This window comes from Meriones unguiculatus, chromosome 4, assembly GCF_030254825.1.
Source record: "Meriones unguiculatus strain TT.TT164.6M chromosome 4, Bangor_MerUng_6.1, whole genome shotgun sequence".
In the NCBI taxonomy this organism is placed as follows: Eukaryota; Metazoa; Chordata; class Mammalia; order Rodentia; family Muridae; genus Meriones; species Meriones unguiculatus.
The window spans coordinates 118835076-118855519 of record NC_083352.1 but is presented as its reverse complement, the minus strand read 5'-3'; the positions used below and the strand labels follow the sequence as shown (position 1 = coordinate 118855519).

Sequence of the window (20444 nt, the reverse complement as noted above, 5' to 3'; positions counted from 1 at the left end):
CCAGTACTGATCACCAAGCCCGAAAGCACCAGTGTGGGTCCCTTTATGCACCCTCTCAGTACGCAGATGGACTCCTGACTGGGCTTTGAACCTAGGGCGAGAAGCAGAGAATACATTTGAGGCTCACTCACAGCACACTCAGTCAGACGCTGGAGGGTGATCTGCCCACCCTGGGTTTGGGGTCCATTGCCAGACACTGTCCCAAACTTGATGTACAACTCTGGAAGAAACGAGAGAGTTGAAGTCATGCAAACACGGAGCCCTCTAAATAAACACCATTTCCCTGGTTTTAATAAGCAAAATAGGAAACCACTTTAATAACCAAAAAACAGAAACCAGTCTGAATGAAAACTACAATAAGACTAGATTTTAATATTTTCATATCATAAGCAGGGGTTGAAATTGATCCCTTATTTTACATGAAATTAAAAACAATTTCTGTTGCGTTGCGGCAAGTTTGATTTCAACACAGTTGAATCAGTAAAAACCAAAGCTCATTTTCCAATGCAGGACGAATATCCACAATATTTAAAACTGCAAGCACCATGCGGTTCATACAATCTTGTTATTACTGTAAATTTATCAACTAATACAAACTCAAAAAAACAAACAAACAAACAAAAAGAGCATCCAGCCAGCAGCGCCAGCAAATTCAGATGGGAACTTTTAAATGTACGCTTTCATTTTGGTATTTTTTTTTTGTCAGTGCAACTTGAATCCTTTTACTGACCCGCAGAAATGAAAGTCACAATGAAGAAAAACACCCAGACCTCCCAATAACTACTGTACAGCCGAAGGGAGTGGGACACCACGGCTAACTCTCCCTGCTCTCCCGACAGCAGAGAAACGCATAATGCATCGGTCTAAAGAACGCGCTTGAAAGTTGCAGCATTGCTTGCCAATGTGTGGGTTTCTGGTACGTTCCGAGAATGGCGTTTGATTCAGTGGGAGCTCAGGTCATCCTGGACCAGTAGCGAGAGGCGGGGAAAATCTTTTCACCCTAAGCTCCTGGGGAGGAGGCTTGTAATTAGCGCCTTCCTGGGGGATTCCAAACCAGCCCCGGGTTGACTCTTTGGGATGCAAAGCCCGGGAGCCGATCTGCTTTCTTTTCTCCTTGGGGAGAGGAGGTCGTGGGGAGGGGGTGTCATTTTGGCCAGAAGACCAGGCTGTGATAGAGAACTCGCTCCTGCATGGTGTGGGTCTCCGCAGCTGTCTCTCCCTTACAATCTTTCCCTCAACGCCAACAAAACTGAAAACTAAAGCGGGAAGGAAAAGAGGGACCGAATATACAATTTCCCAAGGATTCCCCAGGACAGAGTTGGGTTCTCTCTATCTTTCTTTTTATGTTTACTTACAAACAGAAATGCCGTAATAATAAAAACCCAAACAAAGACTCAGCTTGCTGCTACGTTCTCAACGCGGCTTGGCCAGGCGGGTAATTTACAAGCCGGCCGGCGACTGAAACTCGCTCGCTCGCTCGCAGCCGCAGGAGTTTTGGAACCGCATCCCTTCTCACCCAAAGAAACAAGGGGGTTATGATCCATGGTCAACAACATGCTAAAGTTAAACAAGAAAATGGTACAAAATAGAAATTATTACCATACATGTCCAGCATGCAGGATTAATATTTTTAATGCAGATTTTCGTATTTTTCTATATAATCGAGCAGGCAATAAAACTGATGAGACTTTTTTTTTTTTCCTTCGCGCGCCCAATGTCCTAACTGAGGCCCGCGTCTCCGGGCTGAGAGCCAGTGTTCTCCGGACTCTGGACAGACAGATCTGTCTGTTTTTCCTTCCTCAGCTCAGCCTTGCCTCGCGCCCCACGGGGACTCCAGAGTCCCTCTCCTCTGCTCTGCTCTTCCTGGGGCGAACTGAGCTGTGGGCTGCAAAGCGACGGCCCTGGCACTCCAAGTTCTCGGAGCCAGAAGTGTCCAGAGGGCCTCGGCGACTCCTTGGAATATGCCTCGCGGCCTTCCAACCTGAAGAGAAATCGCTCCGGGACCTCCCGCCCGCCCGGGTCTCTCTGACTCTGCCCAAGTCTAGGGGGGCTGCGCCGGCCCGCGCTGCCCTCTTCTGAGCCGAGCTTCCCTCCCGACCCGCGCTCCCCGCCCGTCGCCCGCGCGTCCTTCCTCCCTCTCGCTCGAGTCAAAGAGGTCAAGGCCAGGGCCGTGACAGGGACAGGGAGTCCAGGGCTAGGGACACGGGACAAGGGAGTCTAGGCCAGGGCAAGGGCGGGGGCCCGGACCCGCCACGACTCACAGAAAGAACTCGGGAGAGGAGGGGCTGTCGCTGGTGGAGCCCGCCTCCCTGAAGCCGGAGTTGGCGAGTTTCTCGCACTTGACCTTGTAGGCGTCTCTCTCGCGGGCCAGCCGGGACACCTCCTGCTTAAGCTGCTCCACCTGCTGAATGAGCTGCGTCTTCTCGTTCTCCAGGTGATGTTTCTGCTGGACGCGTTTATACCTGCACGACTGGGCGTAGCCCCGGTTCTTCAGGGTCCGCCGCTTCTGCTTCAGGCGGATCACCTCGTCCTTGGTGAAGCCCCGCAGGTGGCGGTTCAGCTCGCGCACCGACATGGACACCAGCTGGTCGTCGGAGAAGCGGTCCTCCACACTCCCGCTGCCCCCCGCGGCCGTCGCCGCGGCCGCCGCGTGCGGTCCGGGCCCCGGGTGGCTGGTGGGCAGCTGTTGCGCCGGGCTGGCAGCGCTGGAGGGCGGCGGCGACGCCTGGTGATGGTGGTGATGGTGCGGGTGAGCGTGCGGGCCCAGCTCGTCGTGAGCCACCCCGGCCCCCGGGTAGCCGTGGTGCGGGTGAGGGTGGTGGTGGTGGTGGTGGTGGTGCGCGCCGCGGAAGCCGTCGAAGCTCTGCAGCGGCTGGGGCACCGGGTGCGAACCGATGAGCGCCTCCACCGCGTCCTCGGGGGTCAGGTTGAGGGCCTCGGGGTTCATCTGCTGGTAGTTGCTCGCCATCCAGTACAGGTCCTCGAGGTGGGTCTTCTGCTCGGTCGGGCTGAAGCTGGGCGACGAAGGCACCGAGCTGCACGGCGTGCTGAGCGGGGTGGACGACACCGAGCCGGCCGGCTGCAGGCGAGTGCAGGGCCGGCCGGGACGCTCCGCGCGCCCCAGCGGCTCCTTCTTCACGTCGAACTTGAGAAGGTCGAAGTCGTTGACGTACTCCATGGCCAGCGGGCTGGTGGGCAGCTCTGGCCCCATGCTCAGCTCCGCGGCCATCGCTAGGAAGCGAGGCTCGGCCGCCGCTGCCGCCGGAGGGGGGGAGGGAGGAGGAAACTTTGCGGCCGGCCGGGACGCGCCGAGCCAAGCGCGGGGGCGAAGAGCGGCAAGCCGGGGAGGGAGGCGGGGAGCCGAGGGCGCAGCGGGCCGGGGCCGCCGGCCAAGCCTTTGTCTGGGGACGCGGCGGCGGCGCGCCGGAGAGTCCTCCCGAGGCTGCCTGAGCTGCCCCGGAGCTCCGGGCTGCGGCCGCTCCGGGACCGAGTCAGGGTCGAGCCGGGGCGGGGCGGAGAGGCCGACGGGGTGCGCGCCGGGGCCGAGGGGAGGCGCGGGCCAGAGCGCCCGCCGCTCGCTCTCCTCCTCCGGCTCTCCGGCCCTAGGGCTTTCCCGCTCGCAGCCGCTCGCAGCCCGGCGGTGCAGCTGTGCAGGAGCTGGCGCCGCCGCCGCCTTTTTATCGCTTCCTGATGTCACCGGAGCGCGGGGGCCCCGGCGGCCCGGCGCGTCGGCCAATGGCTGCCCGGCCCCCGCGGCCCGGCGACGCTGGGCGGGGCGTGCCTGACAGCTCCCCCGCCCCCCGCGTCAGCTGACTGGAGACCGGAGGAGCCCCGAAGCCGCTGAGGCCTGGAGGAGGGCCGGAGCCCAGCGGGACGGCCGGCCTGGGCCCAACCCTCCCCCACCCCCTCCGGGTCGAGGTCCCTCCCCCACTCCCCTTCCTCCCGCAAGCTCGGCTTCGGGGGCGCTCCCCATTTCTGGGCCAAGCCGCCCTTCCCATCCCTCCGCCCGCGCTCGCCCCCCCCCCCCAGATACTCTTTACACTCCCACCCTCGGCCCCTGTCGCCCGCAAGTAGGGCTTAGCGCGAGCGAGCGAGCGGCGGCGGGAGGACGCCTCCCCGGCCCTTTGTTCCCAAGCGGCCCCCGCCCAGCGGGCGACGCTCCGTGTGTCCTCGGCTGCGCGGGCCGAGCTAAGGTGCGCGGCGCGAGCCTGTGTTTCTGGAGGTCTGCGCTGGTGTCTGCGGTGGGGGGCGGGGGGAGGACCGGCTTGGAGCTCTAAGAGTTCTGTCCAGACCCAACTCTTAACCTCTGGGAAGGTTCCTCGGGGCAAGAGACACCGTTCCTCTCCTGGCCGGCTCGGTGCCCGAGCTCGGAGGCAGAGCCCCGCTGCATTCACCCTCTGACCCCCGAAATACTTCCAAAGAACGTAAACAACAGCAAAAGAGTCGGCCCAAAGGCTCTGACTGCCTTTTCACTGGCCAGCCGTAGGAAAACCTGACAACTCCGAGGCTCGGAGCCGAGACCAGCACGGGTCCGTGCACGGAGTGGCTCTGGGCTGCTGGGGAACCGGGCCCTGTTTTTGTCTGAGCGTTTTGTAAGGATTAAGCTGATCCAAGCTTCTGACGGCCGCACGGAGATTCAAACAGGCCTAAAGTGCGACCCCAAGCGGCCGCGGTGCGCAAAGGCGCCCCGGACTGCTTGGTTCGGTGCGGGAAGGCTTGGACGGCGCCTCGGACCCCTGCAAGTCCTACTAGCAGACCTGACCAAGTCAGTCCTGAAGGCGGGCTGTGTGCGCCCTGGAACCCAGGACAGACCCCTCTGGAATTAGGCACCAGGTCCTCCGATCCCATCTTCGGACTCAACCGCGAGCCCTCCCCTGGTTGCCCTCCCTGAAATCTCACATGCGAGCCTTGGAGGGGTGCTTGTGGCCTACTCCCCTCCAGGGAAGGTCCTGAGCTGGGGAGATCGGTGTCCTAAAATGAAAAGGCAGAGTGGAGAGGGTCCAGGGCTGGCGGGTGAGAACACTCTCCGGGGCGCAGACGGGGTGGCGGAACGCGGCGCACCGGGCTTTCAGAGAGGGCCGTAGAGCGCAGACAGACCCTCCCTGCCTCGGGCCAGAGGGGCAGGAAACGTGGGGCTTTCCTCAGACCCCGACCCCGAAACTACGAGCGAATAGACGTGGAATTCGTTGGATCCGGAGATCCGACCCGCCTCCCGCGTCGCTTTGAGCCTCCCGGCTCAGGATGCGGAGAGCTAAGGCGCCGAAAGCTCGCTGGGTGAGTTTGTCCCGGCTGCCGGCCGGCCAGGACGTCGCGCACGGGTGTCCAGGGGCCGGCAGCCGGGACAACAAGACCGGAGTTTTGTTTTTCTCTCTCCCTAACAGTTAGAAGAAAAAGATTTGCCTCCGATAAATAAGAAAACCCCCCTTTTCCTCCCGAGTCCTTAAGGAAGATGGGGCACAGCGTGGTCTCGGGAGCCCATTTTTAACAAAATGGGTGTGTTTTAACTAAAACTTCACCCAGGAGGCTGAGCTTCGGGAACTGCTGAGGAAAATCTCCCCAAACGCCTGGAGAAGCGCGCTCTGGGCAGAAATGGTTCGGCAGCCCGAGGCAGGGAGTCTGGGCAGTTGGGCTGAACCTCCCGCAGATGGGGACGGGCGCAGGGGACACCCACTCGCCTTGCAAGCGTCCCAGCTGCGGTGGCCCGAGGAGAGCGCACGCTCGGACTTGGGCTGAGCGATGTGCTTTTTTGGGGCCGTTTCGGGTTGAGAGTCCCGGGTTTCTGCAAACCAGGGTTCCAGCCTCACCGCAGCAGGACTCACTGAGCACCCACGGGGGGTCGGAGGGGGGAGTCCAGCGTTCGCTCCCCCTCCTGCCCCACTCCGAGTCACCTGAGACCTAGCGCTTCCCCGAGTACGCGCCCTCCCCTCCCGGGAGCATCAGGGAGGACAGCAGAGCTGCGCTCGCTCCCCCGCGTCTCGCTCGCCACAGAGGGCTGGAACCCACTTCTTAAGAAGGTGGCCCCAGACCAGTGAGTTGTGAAACCCCAGAAGTTGCGCTGCCCTCTCAGGGTCGGAAGGACTCAGCCTTTGTCCTGGCAGTTTTGCTTCTCTTTGTCCCCGTGACTATCTCTGTTAGAGCCACTCTCTTTCCTAGCTATGTCAGCGTGTCCTGCGCTCGGTCCTGTGCTCAGTTCCCCTCCCCCAACCCGTTTCCTGGGGTAGCCCCTCCTTTCAGAGAGAGAGAGAGAGAGAGAGAGAGAGAGAGAGAGAGAGAGAGAGAGAGAACTACTCCTGGAGGCCCCGAGAATGAGGGAAGGTTGCCCCAACTAAAGGCCTTTGCCCACAGCCTATCCCATTTGGCGGCCCAGCCTCCCCCACTCTAATTCCCGTGCGCGCTGCTGCAGAGTCTTGGAACTCCTGGGCTGATGACCTTTTCCCTCTCCAGACTGCCACTGCAGTCTCGGTTTTCATGTGCGGGTTTCTCCCGGTCCTGGGTGTTACAGCAGGACGGGACAAAGGACTGCTCCCCGACCCTGAAAGACGAGGGAGATCGCGACGCTGCCGCGACGCCTCTTGACTGGGAGCCCCAACGCTCCCTCTGAGTTTGGTGGGATGCTGAAAGAAGAGGAGAGCCGAGAAGCCAGGCGAAGGAGGCAGGAGGCCAGGCACCAAGGAAAGTCGGGATCGCCAGCAGCCAGAGCCCCTGTACCGAATAGTTCCTGTCTGCCGCCTAAACTCATATTTGAGATTTTTTTCCAATTCCGAAGCAAGCGAGCCCGGCTGCATCATCTTGGGACTCTTTAACAGGGATGGGTGGACCCTGAAGGGTCCTAGACACCCGGCCTCGAGGCCCTCCCGCTCTAGGATCATAAGTTACTCTCCAGGACCTTAAAGAACAAGAGGCGGAGCTTGAAGTTTTCTCGGCGCTGCCCTAGTGGCACCTCTGCCATGCCCGTCAGGGTAACCTTAGAGATACCCAGTGGCGCGCCTTTCTGCCTGCGCTTTCAGACTAGGGCGGCGCCTGGCACCTGCGCTGAGGTGCCGGGTTCATCCAGGCTTCCCGGAGGGCTGCAGGTGCTTAGTTGCGGGAGGAGGCGGATCTGCAAGAGTAGGAGTTAGATTTATGGCACACGGGAGGAGTGTGCGTGCGTGCGTTTGTGTGTGTGTGTGTGTGTGTGTGTGTGTGTGTGTGTGTGTGTGTGTGTGTGTGTGTGTGTGTGTGTTTGTGCTGGGTGGGGAACCGCAGCTCTCTGCTTGTAGAGGTTAGGGACTCGCAGCTTCGCAGCCTCCTAGATAGCAGGGTCCTGCTATCCGAGGTCGTCAAGTAGAAGCCCTTGGACCCCAGGGTCCCAGGGCCTGAGTTCTACTGGGGAGGGCCTAGCGTTTGGAAACAAAAACTACAAAAGCCTGCCTTTAGACAGCGTGTCACCTACATTTCTCTTACAAATAGCGCTGAGGTCCGTGCTACCTTCCCAACACCCCAAGGGAAGATGCCCTATTGCCAGCGTTCCCTGAAAATCTCCGGAAGTCTGTGGCTTCTAAAGGGGTGTTGAGGGCAGTCTGCCCTTCCTCTTCCGACATTTGCCATCACTTCCACTCAGCCCCGCCTCGCATAACCGCCATCAGAACCCAAAACAGCACTTCCCAAAAGGTTTTGTGCTATTGTAGAGCCTTGTACCTCTGGCCCTGGTAGCAACGATAGTTCTACCATCTGCCCATTGAGGATGGAGGACCTCTCCAGCACAGCAGAGGAGCAGGGATATGTACTACCGCAGAAATGTCCGCTTCTTTTTGCTTTGTTTTAGTCGGAGAGAAGATTTTAGGATGCGCCCCAGGTGCACACATTCCGTAACCACTGGGCAGTGCGGCTTGGAAGAGATGGGCTGTTTCTCTATAACATGCACTTCCAACCACACAGGAATTTGAAAGGCCTTTTATTCTTCACTCTGCCATTGGATTCTGGTAGCAGCAGCTATATTATTCCTACTTTGCATAGATTGGTAGGCAATTGTCTAAGAGTTTCACATTCCTGGCTCATCCCACACATAAAGGAGCCCAGGATCATCATCAGCTCACCCAAAGATAGAGGGAGCCTCTCAGAGGTTAAGTGATTCATTTCAATTTGCACAGAGGTAATAAACCAGGACTTCTGACTTCAGAATCCTGTGCACTGGAGGAAGGGTTCCTCTACCTTGAGTGGGCAGTGACCCGGGGACCCAGGTGTCTGTCTGTACAGGTCTTCTCCAGCTGCTGTTTGGATTGGGATTTCCAACTCCCTTCCAGACTATTGACTGTTCTTGTCGCTGCTGAGCCTCTTCTTGATTCTAAGAGAAGTGTTTGTCTTTTTGTGGATGTCACAAGCATCCCTGGGTTTCTGCCCTTCCCTGTTTGTGTGGGACTGGCAAGAAACCAAAGCAAAGATGAAAGGTTTGCAGTCTTTCCATCCTGACCCTTACCCTTGGCCTTCGACCGACCACTGATGTTGGCTCTGAGTCTCAGCCCTGACTATGATGGTCTTGCCTGTGCTCAGAGTTAGAATCTGTCTTAAATAACTGGCGGTGGGGGAGATGAAAAATAAGAAGGGAGAGGTTCGGAAGATAGGAGGAAAGAGGGAAGAGAGGAAGAGGAAGAGAGGGGACAGAGAAAGAGGGGGGAGAAAAGAGGTGGGATGTGGCTTGTGGTCTTGTGAGGAGCTGAAACTGCTGAAAGCCACAGCTGAGAGAAGGATAACCAGCGCCACTCCCTCCTCACCACACCTGATTATGGCATGACCCAAAGCCACCATTAGAGTCTGAAACCACATCCTGGCTTTCACCTCTCATAGCCTGACCAGAGGAGCTGTTTCCCTCCACCCCAAGAACTCTCTAGCTCTCCATCTGGTACCTCCCCTCATCCAAGTCACTCTGATCCATGGCTTAAAAGACAACACGGGCTTTGGCTATGGACTGTTGAGTTTTGCTTTTCCATGGAGCAATAGAGGCAGTTAGTCTGTGGGACTGAGCGCTCTGGCTCTACCTCTCTACCCCTGAAGGAACTGAATGTGTTTTCTCCTAGCCTGACTCCAGTTGTACTCCCCCCCCCATAATGCTTCAGGCATGCCAGTTCCTTTAAGTTCCTCCACAGACTAAGCTGTTTTCTACCACAGGGGCTTTGTGCATGACACTACCCTCTACCCAGAATGACTTGGTTGCTTGCCTCTGAAGGAGTCTGAAAAGGTAGGATGTGAATCTTCCCACGTCCTTAGGAGGACTTAGGTTGCATCTGTGTGTGGGGGGCCAGAAGAGGCCATTAGCATTCTCTGACACATACAATAGCGTCAGAGAGCAAATGATTATTCACTTGAGAAAATGCACTATAAACACAGATTGTTGAACCACACAGATTATTGAAACACACTTGGAGAAACAACATAGAAGGACCTTGATCTTCTGTGTTCCCAGCAACCAGCATAATGCCTAAAGCAGGAGAGATCCAATCGCAGTTATAGAATAAATGAATGAGCAGGTGAATGAATGAGTGAATGAATGATGTAACAAAGTAGGCAAACTCAGAGAGATGTCTCTGAGCCCTCAGACCTCTCCTGCATGCCCCAGTACCTTCCTTTCCCTTCTTAGCATTCACTCCTGAATCAAGCCTCAATCCTTCCTCCGAACATCCAAGGACTAACCCAAGGAATGGGGATGATTTGGTTCCCCTAATCCACCGGCCTTCCTACTTGCCCTCCTTTGCCTGGGTTCTCTTCCTGCTGGAGAGCTGGTTTCTAGCTGCTGAGGAAGTGAACAGCATCCTTCAGTTGCAAAAGGCTGATAGAGTGGTGCCGAGGCTGTGCTGTGGCGAAGCTAACCTGGGGTCAGGAAGGAACTGCAGTGGCCACTCTAGCTCTTTTTTCCATTTCTTCACTTTAAGATGAAATGTACAAGGTAAACGCACAGACCCGTTTCCTGAAGTAAAATCTGCAGCCACAGAGTTCGTAGCATTCGTGTCTCCAGTTTCAGCCAGCTTACTTGAGCCAGTGACCTCCATGTCAATACACTCACATCTGCATCTTTCTTTTTAATGTACGTGCAGCATTCTGCCCATTGGGTGTCCTGCCATTTTTCTTTCTTTCTTTTTTTAAAAAAGCAAGTCCCATATTGATGGGCATTTAAGGCATTTCTAAGCTTTTCTGCTGCAAACGATGCTGCAACTCACAGCTTTTGTACATGTTCCTTTTAACACACGTGCAAAGCATTTCTCTTCAAAGCAAGAAAAGGGTAGCCAGATTGAAAGATAGGCGTATTATCAATGTTAATATTGTCAAATTAGCCTCCAACAAGATTGCACCTATTTAATTTCCCATCTGAAGCTAGGATGGTAATCCATCAGCAATGGATTTTTATCAAGGTTTTTCATTTTTATGTCACTTCTGTAAGCATTGCTGGGAGATGAGGGCTCCTCCATCCAGGAAATTGCAGACCTTGCCGGTGCAGCTGGGAAGGTGTCCTGGTGATGGTGACGGTGCATTCACTGGTGCTATCAGGGCTCCAGCAAATGATGGTTGGAGGAAAGAAGCATGGTAGTGGCAGGCAGAGAGGGCTCCAGAGACGGGGAGATGCTTGCCTGAGGCTTTGGAGGCTGAGTAGAAATTTATAAAACACAAAAGCAAGAATACTTGACAGGAATAGTTGTCGGAGCAAGGGCCCTGTCTTCTGGGCACTTGGGGAAAGCTGTTCCAAGGAAGCTGGAGACAGAGCCACAGACCTCTGCAAGAGCCAGCTCTCCATGTGTCAAAGAACTGCAGTTCTGTCCCAGAAGCCAGCAAATCATCTCCACACAGGCAGGCATCTTTATGATGTGAAGCACACAGTAGGTGCTTAATAGTTAATTATGGAAAGACAAAAGAGGGCCTAAACAGTATTTAAACAGCATACTTCATTCTCTTCGATCTCTCAGTGCCAGAACTGGGAAGTTGCTTCCCTTCTAAATGCTGGAGAGACAGTACCTACAAACCCAGCCTAGGAATCCCCTCCTGGGTCTCAGCCCCCATCCAGGCCTTGTGCCAGATCCTTTCACCCCTGCCTGTTAGAGATTGCTTTTGGTTTCTGTGTTGACAACCCTTGTTTCTGCGTTTGGAGCGGCTGTTCAGTGCCATTTCCTGATTTAATATCGGTCCCGGCACAGAGCGAGGATGCACAGTTAGCAGATTTTGCTCCAAGTATTTTTCAAGCTCCCTTTTGATGTAAGGGTTGGGCTTTCAGCTTCCCTGATCTCAACAAGCAGGGGGGTGGGGAAGGGGGGGAAGGGAAAAGAAGGAGCTGAGGACAGGAGATGGAGTGGAGGAGGCCAGAACCCAAGGACCCCCGCAGAGCAGACTCCCCCTAGACTCAGCCTCTCAACCCTACATAGAGAGCTCCACAAAGACATGGGCCAAGCTGAGGAGTCTGGGAAGATGGACAGAGACATCTCAGTGGCATAAACAGAAAGACCCAGAGCTCAACAAACCAGCTCGGTGCAACTCAAAACACTAGGAGGCAAAAACAAAATCAATGTGGGTTCTAACAGTCCTCGGTTTTGTGTGACTTTGATGGAACTTCTCCTGGACCCAAGGACTTCTGTGAGATTAAGTGTAAGGCTGAAGGAAGGACTTCTTGTTCTTGCATTAGGAACTAGCACTCTGCTAGTGCAAGGAGAAGGAAACTTAAGAAGCAGCGATTGATGCATGCTCAGAGGGTCTGTGATGCATGCACATACTGGAACACACACAGACCCACACTTGAGGACAGGACACGAGTAAAGACCAGCATTTCCTGTAACCCCCCATCAGTATCCACGGCTACTACTGGGTTTCATTTCTCCTCTTTGACCATCCATTTGCAGGGGTCTCCCTCACAGACCTTTTGTGTCAGCCTAGATCTTCTCAAAGAAGCAAGCAAAAGATTTACTGGGGGCTCACTGGGAGGAAAGGAGGATGAGGGTAGAGGGATCAGGAGGACCAGAAGGGAGGCTATAGTCACTGGTGAAAGGAGCAAGAAGGAGAGAGGTTGGCAAAGAAGGAGCTGAAGCTGCAGCCTGGCCTGGAAGAGTTCTAACAAGCTCATTGGGGCTGCTGAGAGTCCCTATCTTATGGAAGTGAGCCAGCTCAGGTGCTGAACTATGGCCTGCAAGCAACCAGAAGTACAGCCAAGGGCCAAACACACACACACACACACACACACACACACACACACACGCCAGGGTGTCACATAACTTGACACCATTACAGCCATTACTCGGGAAGGAAACCTCAGCCAGACCCTTCCTGGCCATCCCATCTTCCATCTTCAGATTGTCCTTCAGTGAGCATCTGGCTGGAGGAGGGGACTCTCTAAGAACAAGGGCTAAGATGCAGTTGGAATCTCTTATCTCATTCGATTCTCCTCAGTAACCATCTAGATAGGCATTCTTAACACGGCTGCCACCATTTCATAGACATGGAGCTAAAGTTACCATCAACTGACTGACTTGCTAGAGGCCGAAACTACCAAGTGGCAGAGTAGGTTTGAAGGCCCTTGGACTCTAACCATTGCTCAACATGGCTTTGGGTAGGAAAAGGTCCATAAAGGGAATATGGGAGGCTCTTTTCCCTCTGTACGCCTACCTCACCTGTTACTTAGTCTCCAGTGAAAGCTTCTCTGGTCTCCTTAGGGTCTGTGTCCACCTATTTGCAGGCTGGCCTGCTGGTCTGCTCCAAGCAAGAGGCCCAAAATGTTCACCAGAATTAACCACTTTCTAACATCCGCATGTCTGTCTTTTTCTTAAGCGCTCCCTCCTCCAGGAAGCCCTCCCATAGCCCCTGATGCACAGTTTACCTATTACATCTCTGTCAAATGTTGGACTTGGCCTTTCTAGAGCCAAAAAAAAAAGTTTAGATCCAGAGTGTGGGTGCTCACAGAGGGAAGGCTGATCCAGGACAAAAGAAAAGGACGCCCTTGGAGGGTGAGGGACCCTTGCTGAGAAAACCACAGTCTTGGCCTGTGGAAGCACAGCCTGCAGTCCAGGGCCTGACCACCAGGGGCCTCATCACCCCTAGGCAATGCTAAGGTTGACCCTTCCCTTCCCAGTGCCAAGTTGAGCAAGTTAAAGTCTCTGGACTCCAACTTTTCTTCAGGAAGCTACCCCAGGCCTCAGCATCTGCTCAGCCGCCAGTGGCCCGGTGGGTAGCCCCAGCTAAGGAGGAGAGTTATTTTTATTTATTTCTTCTTAATCATGGACTTAATTTAGCTGCTAATCAGGTTACCATGGTGATTTGCACGGGATTTACAGCAGTTTCCTAACGCGCCTTTTTTTTCCTCACTCTTTTAGTAAACGAGTAAAATTTGGGCACTGCAAGGAACATTTGGGTCCCTTGCACAAAGCGACTGCCTCCTGAATGTCCTAGAACAAGGTCACCCATGTCAGCTTTGCGGTTCTCTTTCACCTTGCCTTGAGTGTTTAAGAGTGGGTCGTGACTCTGGGTGGACCCCAGGGACCCAAGTACTTCTTTTCTACCCTCCTCCAAAACCTTCAACAGGCCCCTGTTGCCGACCAGGTGAGGGCTGGGACTCTTGCATTGCTCTCAAGGTCTGCCCGCCTGCCTCACTTTCCAGCCTCTCCCCGCATGTGTATTCGTTCCTCCGCATCTCTGTTTGGGATGTTCTGCCAGGCCCAGAATATCTTTCTCAGACATATGAAAGCCTTTAGTTCTTGGAGTCCTCTAGTTGAGTTCATTCTTCCCCTCTGTAGGTGGTTCTAGCTTGTCTTTGGAGTCACCATATCCCAAGGTATGACTACCAGCAGGCATGGGAGGGGATATTGTGCCAGTGAATGCAGGGGAGCAGGGCAGGGAGGCAGGAGGAGGAGGAGGACTAAGAGCTGGCATCTTGACAGCTTGCTGTATTTTGCTGTCTGGAAGTTCGGTTTGCATTCCATTCAGGCACTTGGGGGACAGGGAGATTCAATTCATATCCCCTCTTGTCTCACCCAGGGGCTCAGAAACACTCCCTTCTAGGACCAAATTGAGTACCCCGCCCCATCCCCCACAGGGGCCTCCGAGAAGGGACAGTGTCTCCAGATTGGAGACCACAGTTTCCAGGATCTCCCTGAGGACCTCAGGGCCGGCTGCCAATCAGACCTGGGATCAGCCACAGTCCATTAGTGAATGCCCCGGGTGCAAGGCGCCAACACAGCCCCCCAGGCATTGGCGCCAGAGGCTGCCCAGGGAACCCAAAGCCACCTTCAATCACTATCTTGGCTTTTGCCATCAGACAAACTGGACCATGGACTGTAGGCTGTTTCCTAGGTGAGTACCCCCGCCCCCCAGCTCCCAGTCCAGATAGTCCGAGCTTACAAACTAACCCCTCGCGTTGGATTGTGGGTGTAGCCCCCCATGGGAGGCCTGGAACCTTTGCAGAATGCCACCCTGCTACTGGAGCAGTGTGGGTTTCTCTCTTGCTATCCCTCCTGGGATGCCTCACATGTGAGGCCCTGGGAGGTGAGGTTAGCAAACAGGAAACGAACAGTCTATGACAGGCCCCGACTGGCTGAAACCCCTCTGGCAGGCATGGCTCTCCAACCCACTCCAGCCCCCGACCCCTCCAACCTGTAAGGACTCCTGGTCAGAACAAACCCAACCCAGTAGGTGTAGGGATGGGAGCACAGAAGGACAAAGAGGTCCCCACACAGGTGCCCAAAGCTAGGGAAGAGTCTGGGGTTCTACTCCTAACTCAGCGGGACATTTACTACGTGGTCTTCAGCAAGTCACTTAACCTCTCTGGAATTCTGTTTCTTTTCGGGGGTAGGTAAAACCCCACCTAAATGAAGACTGGGCTTTGTTCTCCAGCCCCACCTCTGCTTGCAAGCTTATCCTCCCTGGCGGGTCTACCAACAGTGACGGGAGAAGGAATGACTAGACAAGGTGGGAGAAGCATGCAGTACCTGCTCCAGCCACTGGGGGCAGACTTACTCCGCCCTGTGTATAGTTTTACCCACCAGGTGCTGGTTCCCAGTAATGGCTTAACAAGCATCCAGTGTGGAAAGGGGCAGGAACTTCCTCCTTTGATAGGTCATGAGTTGCACAGCCCTGTGCCTAAGAACACAGGCTCTGAGCCTAATGCCAGAGTTCAAATCCCAGGTCTGCCTTTACGAGCTGAGTAGCTTTTGAGCAAATTGCCTACTCTGCCTGTGCCTCCTGTCCTTCCGTGGCTAATGGGACAAACAGCAGTACCCTTACCAGGCTAGTGATTAACTGCAGGCTGTACACTGACTGTGACCCAAGCACTTCCCTGTCTGCTACTTCTCAGTGCCATCATAGCAACACTCCAGGATGCTGAAAGGCAGCAAGATGAAACCTCTCACCTGAGCCTGCTGCTCAAAGCCAGTGCACTTGCCACCAGCCCCTGCCCATCCCCACTTCTGTTCAATATGATCGATGTTCTCAACTGACTTGTTTTGCAAAACAAGTTCATATAGCAATGGAAACAGAGACAGTAGGAGTTAATTAAGGGCAGGGTGAACCACACATCGATTCTAACATCGTTAGAAGAGAGACAACCAGACTTTAGGACACGATTCAACAAGGAGAACGCAACACCATCTGCTAAGGCTTCCAGCCAAAGATCGAACGCGACGGCACCCTAACTCCCCGCTTCTGGGAAGCACTGGGGATAGAGGAGATCAGTGCACAGCCCAGCACGGGGTCGTCGGCCACATCCACGGGGGAACCTATAACCACCCAGAGATAAGCAGGAGTTCCAACAGAAACTCATGACATCTTAAAAAGGAGAAGAGTGTCATGTTTCTCTTATCCTCAACATGGACTATCAGAAAGAAGTTGAAGAAGCATGTCAATGAAATGCAACTGCTGATAGCATGGCCCAAATACACAAAAGATAAAAATGTATTTTTGAGAACGTTTGGAAATACATGAATATCAAGCAACTGTTGGAAAAGAAAAGAACTTTACTTTTGCTTTGTTAAATGTGATGTTAGTATTACGTGTGATCGAAGTTAAAAGAAATTCTAAGTCATGATCTGTTAGCTATAGCTTCTAAAATATTTAGGTATAAAACAAGCTGGTACCTAGGATTTTTTTTTCAAATACTCCAACAATGAGCAGGGAAACAGAAAGGCAGAGGACCAAGGCAGAGCACCAAGTAGGAGGAGCCACAGACTCAGAGTTCAGAGACATCAGGAGTGAGCAGAGCTTGGCCCCTCAAGCTAGGAAGGACTGGAAGGCCTCTCAAGCCCTGGACTATCCAAGGAGCAGCACATCCTTACCTATTCTCAGGCCCTGGGGCAAGCGAATGTTTGCACACCACCCAGAAGACACAGTTATTCACTCCTTTCTTCCATGCCTCCCCTCCCCCTTCTCAAGTCATCTATCCATCTATCACTTATTTGTTCAGTCAACACATCTGCCTTTTGAACATATACTGTGTGTGAGATGCAGAAGGGTCATCCCAGCACCATGGCACTGATAGGGCAGAAGTGAGAGCCACATGCTTGCTGAATCTGCCAGCATGAAAACACGTCTCTACAAAGCATGGGAAGTCTAAGTAAGGATAGTGGTGGGCCATGTCGGCATTTTATATGGAGGGAAACACTTGGTCTGGCCTGAGGGTTACTCATGGACATTCTGTCTGTAACATTTAAATGGAGGCTTGAAGGATAAGAGGATCATGGCTATGTGAGGAGACCAGGAAGTACACTGAGGCAAAAAGAACAAGAGCAAATGTCCTGGGGTAGCAAGAAGCAAGGATCTGGGGACACTATAAAGGAGTAGCTGGGGCAGAGTGACAGAAAGGACAAGCCAATTAAGAAGCGTTGGGTGGGGCTGAGAATCACTAGAGAAAGTCCTTTTCCATAAACCATGGCACACGGAGACAGAGGCAGGGGCAGAGGCATTGGCGCTGCTAACAGATGCTCCTGTGGTGGATAAAGTCAAGAACTGGAAAGGTGTGTGCTCATGTTGTCTAGAGAAATACTCACTTTCTTCAGGAATCTTTTTGTTGGGGAGCAGGGTAGAGAGTAAGCCTGCACACGAGGAAGGCAATGGCAGAGGACCATTGGAACTACCAAATAGTTAAGTTTTAAAATTGGAGGAAAGGAGGTCCAGGCTCCCCTCATGTTCTGTTTTGCAGCTAGCTCCGGTCAAAGACAAGATATCCTAGCCAACATCAGGGCCACTGGACCAGTGATTTATGGCCCTGAGACAAAGGCTCCTAAGGAAAAGACCCAGCACAAGTCAGATGTGTTGCTGCAACTATTATAACCCATCCATCTATCTGAATCATCCTAGCATCTGGAAAGTGGACCAGGCTGGCATGGGCTGAATATGCCTTCACATACATCTTCATTCATGGCAAATGGGCACATGGTAAATGGGCTGGGAATAGAAGCCCCATTTTTTCAGAAGAGGGCAATGAAGGTGCTGAAAAGAAGACTCCAAGGTCAACAGCCGAGAGTGCCAACCTCAGCTCTGTTTGAGTCCCAGGTTGCATACTTTGGTGCTGTATGTGAATGGCTGCCTGGGAGTTTCTGCCTGGTATGGTTGGTTTCTTAGGGCTCTTTCTCCAGTGTTCCAAGATTGGAAGCTCTGATGTCCCTGTAGAGAAACAAGTGGCTTTCAATCCCCAATCCACTCTTAGAAGAAGAAGGAAACGGAGGAGGAGAAGGAAGAGGTGGAGGAGGAGGAGGAGTGAGAGCAAGCAAGCAAGCTGGCATATCCAGCAGACTTTTTCCACTCAGATCCAAACTTTTGCTTCCTTGTCTGAAATATGCTTTTACAGCGACCTACAAGAGGTCAGGAATGACAAACCCCCCCCCCAGCCTCCAAACCATGCAAAACGTTCTGGACCCCTGTGAGAGATGCGTGTGAAGCAGCACGTCACAGCTCATGTGTGTCCCCAAGAGGATCCTAGGCCCTTGGCTTCAGGAGCACCATGCCTGACTCAGCTCTGTGGTCCCAGCAGTCTGGCTGAGAGGCAGATGATGATGACTGTCTGCTGAACAACAGGACAGACCTTTGGCACTGTAGATTTCACAACAAACCCAACTTGAGAAGGAGAAATGAAAAGACGGGGGGAAGCTGAAGGGATAATATTCATTGTCAAAAGCAGGCTACAAAATCATATTTCAAAAACGCACATAAATGTAGCATTCGTTTAATCGTATATGAGATCATGCAAACACATGAGCACAGCAAACGTTCTAGATAAAAATGCAAGCCAAATGTTAGTGGTCATATTTCTGTGTGGTTGGCTTCTGTGTGATCTTATTTATTTATTTTTTACTTTACCCTCCAAAGTTGTATTAAAAAGAACATACGGAATTCCAACTAATAGGACAAATCCACCACTATTTCATTTGATAACTGTCTTGAAAAAATATCCAAGTTTGGGGTATTGCCTGCTTTCCTAAACCAAGATAGCTGCTGAGTGCCAGCCAGGGCCCTGACAGTCTGTGAGCGTGGTGGAGCAGCCATGATGCTGCAGACTCTAGAGCTCACCAGATTCACACCAGAAGCCTCCAGCCAGGTCCCTGCCCAGGATGCAGAGAGCAGATGCCAGGTCTAACGGCTATCCGCCAAGTCCCCCGGCATCACCAAGTACATTTCCACGACTCTTCTCTCCATCTCGCGTCAGTAAATCAAAGCCCATCTCATACACAAGGTGGGCCTTTTCTGGTAAAACACAAAAAAACTTAATCTTTGGTCCAGAAGCAGTAGATTGCGGCAGCAAGCCGGCAGCCAAAACCATTAATCTTTGCCGCGTTCCCCAACTGGCCCGAGCAGTAAAGAAGATAATACCCCAGCAGAATCAGTGACCCACTACAAATTGGTCCTGAAAGGTCCACCAGCATAAATAGACTTTTGCTGATCCAACACTTGTTAGGAACCCCAACAAAGAGACTATTGGCTCATCTGATGAGCCGCCTGCAATGGGCCCTTGCAATGGCTTGTGATGGATGACCACCCTCCCTTGAAGGGGAAGATGCAGCTCCTGGTATGGGGCCCTTTCTCATCTTAAATTTGTCCTCAATAAATCACAGGTGCAGAGAAGCCAGCATCAGTTTCATTACACCTACGTGCTCCGGTATCAATCACGCCACTATGGCGGCCTGTCTAGGCGCCGTTCATTTCAAGTGGCTTTTTCTGTCCTGATTCTGTTTCCAGCATGATGCACGCCTTAAACGGGCTGCAACCCAGTGGGAAAGAGGAAGGTGCTTCCTTCCAAAGGCCTTTGCTCCCTTGGCTTCCGCATCTTTTCCCCCCTCTTTCTCCATTCGACAGTCCCCAGACGGGTGTCCTTCTGAACTCAGCACCCAGTTCCTGTGCAGACAGTTGAAGCTTTGGAATCAGAAAGGCTTATCTTTAGAGAATGGCTCCCAACATTTACCAAATTCAAAAATCATTATTTTGTTTCTGAATCTGCAAGATGGGATTATAACACTTCCCTGTGTAGATCAAATGCAGTATCGTGGGGGAAGAACCCACCACAGTACAGAGGGCAGAGTTGGTCCTGGGCCCTGAGTGTTTTTGCACATGGATTCAGACTGAAGAGAAAGGATTGCAAAGGTTGTTGATCTCCCTGCTCAGACCCTGTGATAAGAGAGACTCCACTCTTCCTCTGCCCCAAACCCAGGACCACGCCTAGTGCCAGCACGGGTGTGTCAGTTACAGCCCATAATTTATGAGAATTGCTGCTGCAGTTCGTTTTTTTTTTGTCCTGTTCCTTTCATTGTAGGTAGTTAAAATACACTTAAAACTAAAGGCACTAGCAAGCTCTCAGACTTCTTCTTAATGTACATAATCAAACACTTTAGTGTTATTAAATGCATGCATAAGACTCATCATAAAAACTGTGAAGCAAAAAAAAAAAAATCAAAATTGGAACAAATGGTGTCTTTTCAGAGAGACAAGTCCTGAGCCAGTCTTTCTTCCTACAGCCACCAGAGGCAGGACCAGCACACAGTCCGGCCACAGGCCTTCTGGGGAGGGCACAGCCCCCATTACCTCTGCTGTGGGATGGATCACTCAGGGCGCTCCTGCTAATCATTAACCCAATGAGCACGTCTCTAAACAGAGTGGGGAGTGCAAAGGAGCCTGACTCTCTGAGGTGCTCAGGAGCCTCAGACAGAACAAGCGTTCAAAAAGACACTTGCATTCACTCTAAACCTACAAGAGAGCTGGAGTGACAGGACCATTTGTTTGCAGAAAGGTCGGGGAGGGGGTATGAAGGAGAGGCAGGGAAACAGGAAGAGAAAGGTGATAGGTAGAGCAGGGGGAGGGGAGCAACACGGGGAGAGGGGGATGCAGAGAAGAAGGGCAGGATCAGACCTTACTCCAGGGCACAGCGGCTCATCAGTGATGCATATTGGCTCAGAATCTGAAGACAGATCCCACAGAGGCGCAGATGGATGCTACATATCATGAAGAATGGGCCTGAATAG

At 53.1% G+C, this 20444-nt stretch overlaps 1 protein-coding gene and 1 long non-coding RNA gene across 2 annotated transcripts; one reads left to right on the top strand and one right to left on the bottom strand.

Moving 5' to 3' along the window:
• Window positions 1-341: 341 nt before the first annotated feature.
• On the bottom strand, window positions 342-3667 carry Mafb (MAF bZIP transcription factor B). Its single transcript, XM_021644364.2, has one exon. It carries the CDS (start codon window positions 3227-3229, stop codon window positions 2258-2260), a length of 972 nt encoding a protein of 323 aa, XP_021500039.1. The 5' UTR covers window positions 3230-3667; the 3' UTR covers window positions 342-2257.
• Window positions 3668-3977: 310 nt separating this feature from the next.
• On the top strand, window positions 3978-19053 carry LOC132653747 (uncharacterized). The gene is made up of 2 exons (XR_009591599.1): window positions 3978-9214; window positions 9614-19053. It is a non-coding gene; the product is annotated as an uncharacterized LOC132653747 (long non-coding RNA).
• Window positions 19054-20444: the final 1391 nt, after the last annotated feature.

What these genes read in the sequence shown, in the direction of transcription:
- Mafb (XM_021644364.2), bottom strand. Translation starts at nt 3,229, where the DNA reads ATGGCCGCGGAGCTGAGCATGGGGCCAGAGCTGCCCACCAGCCCGCTG.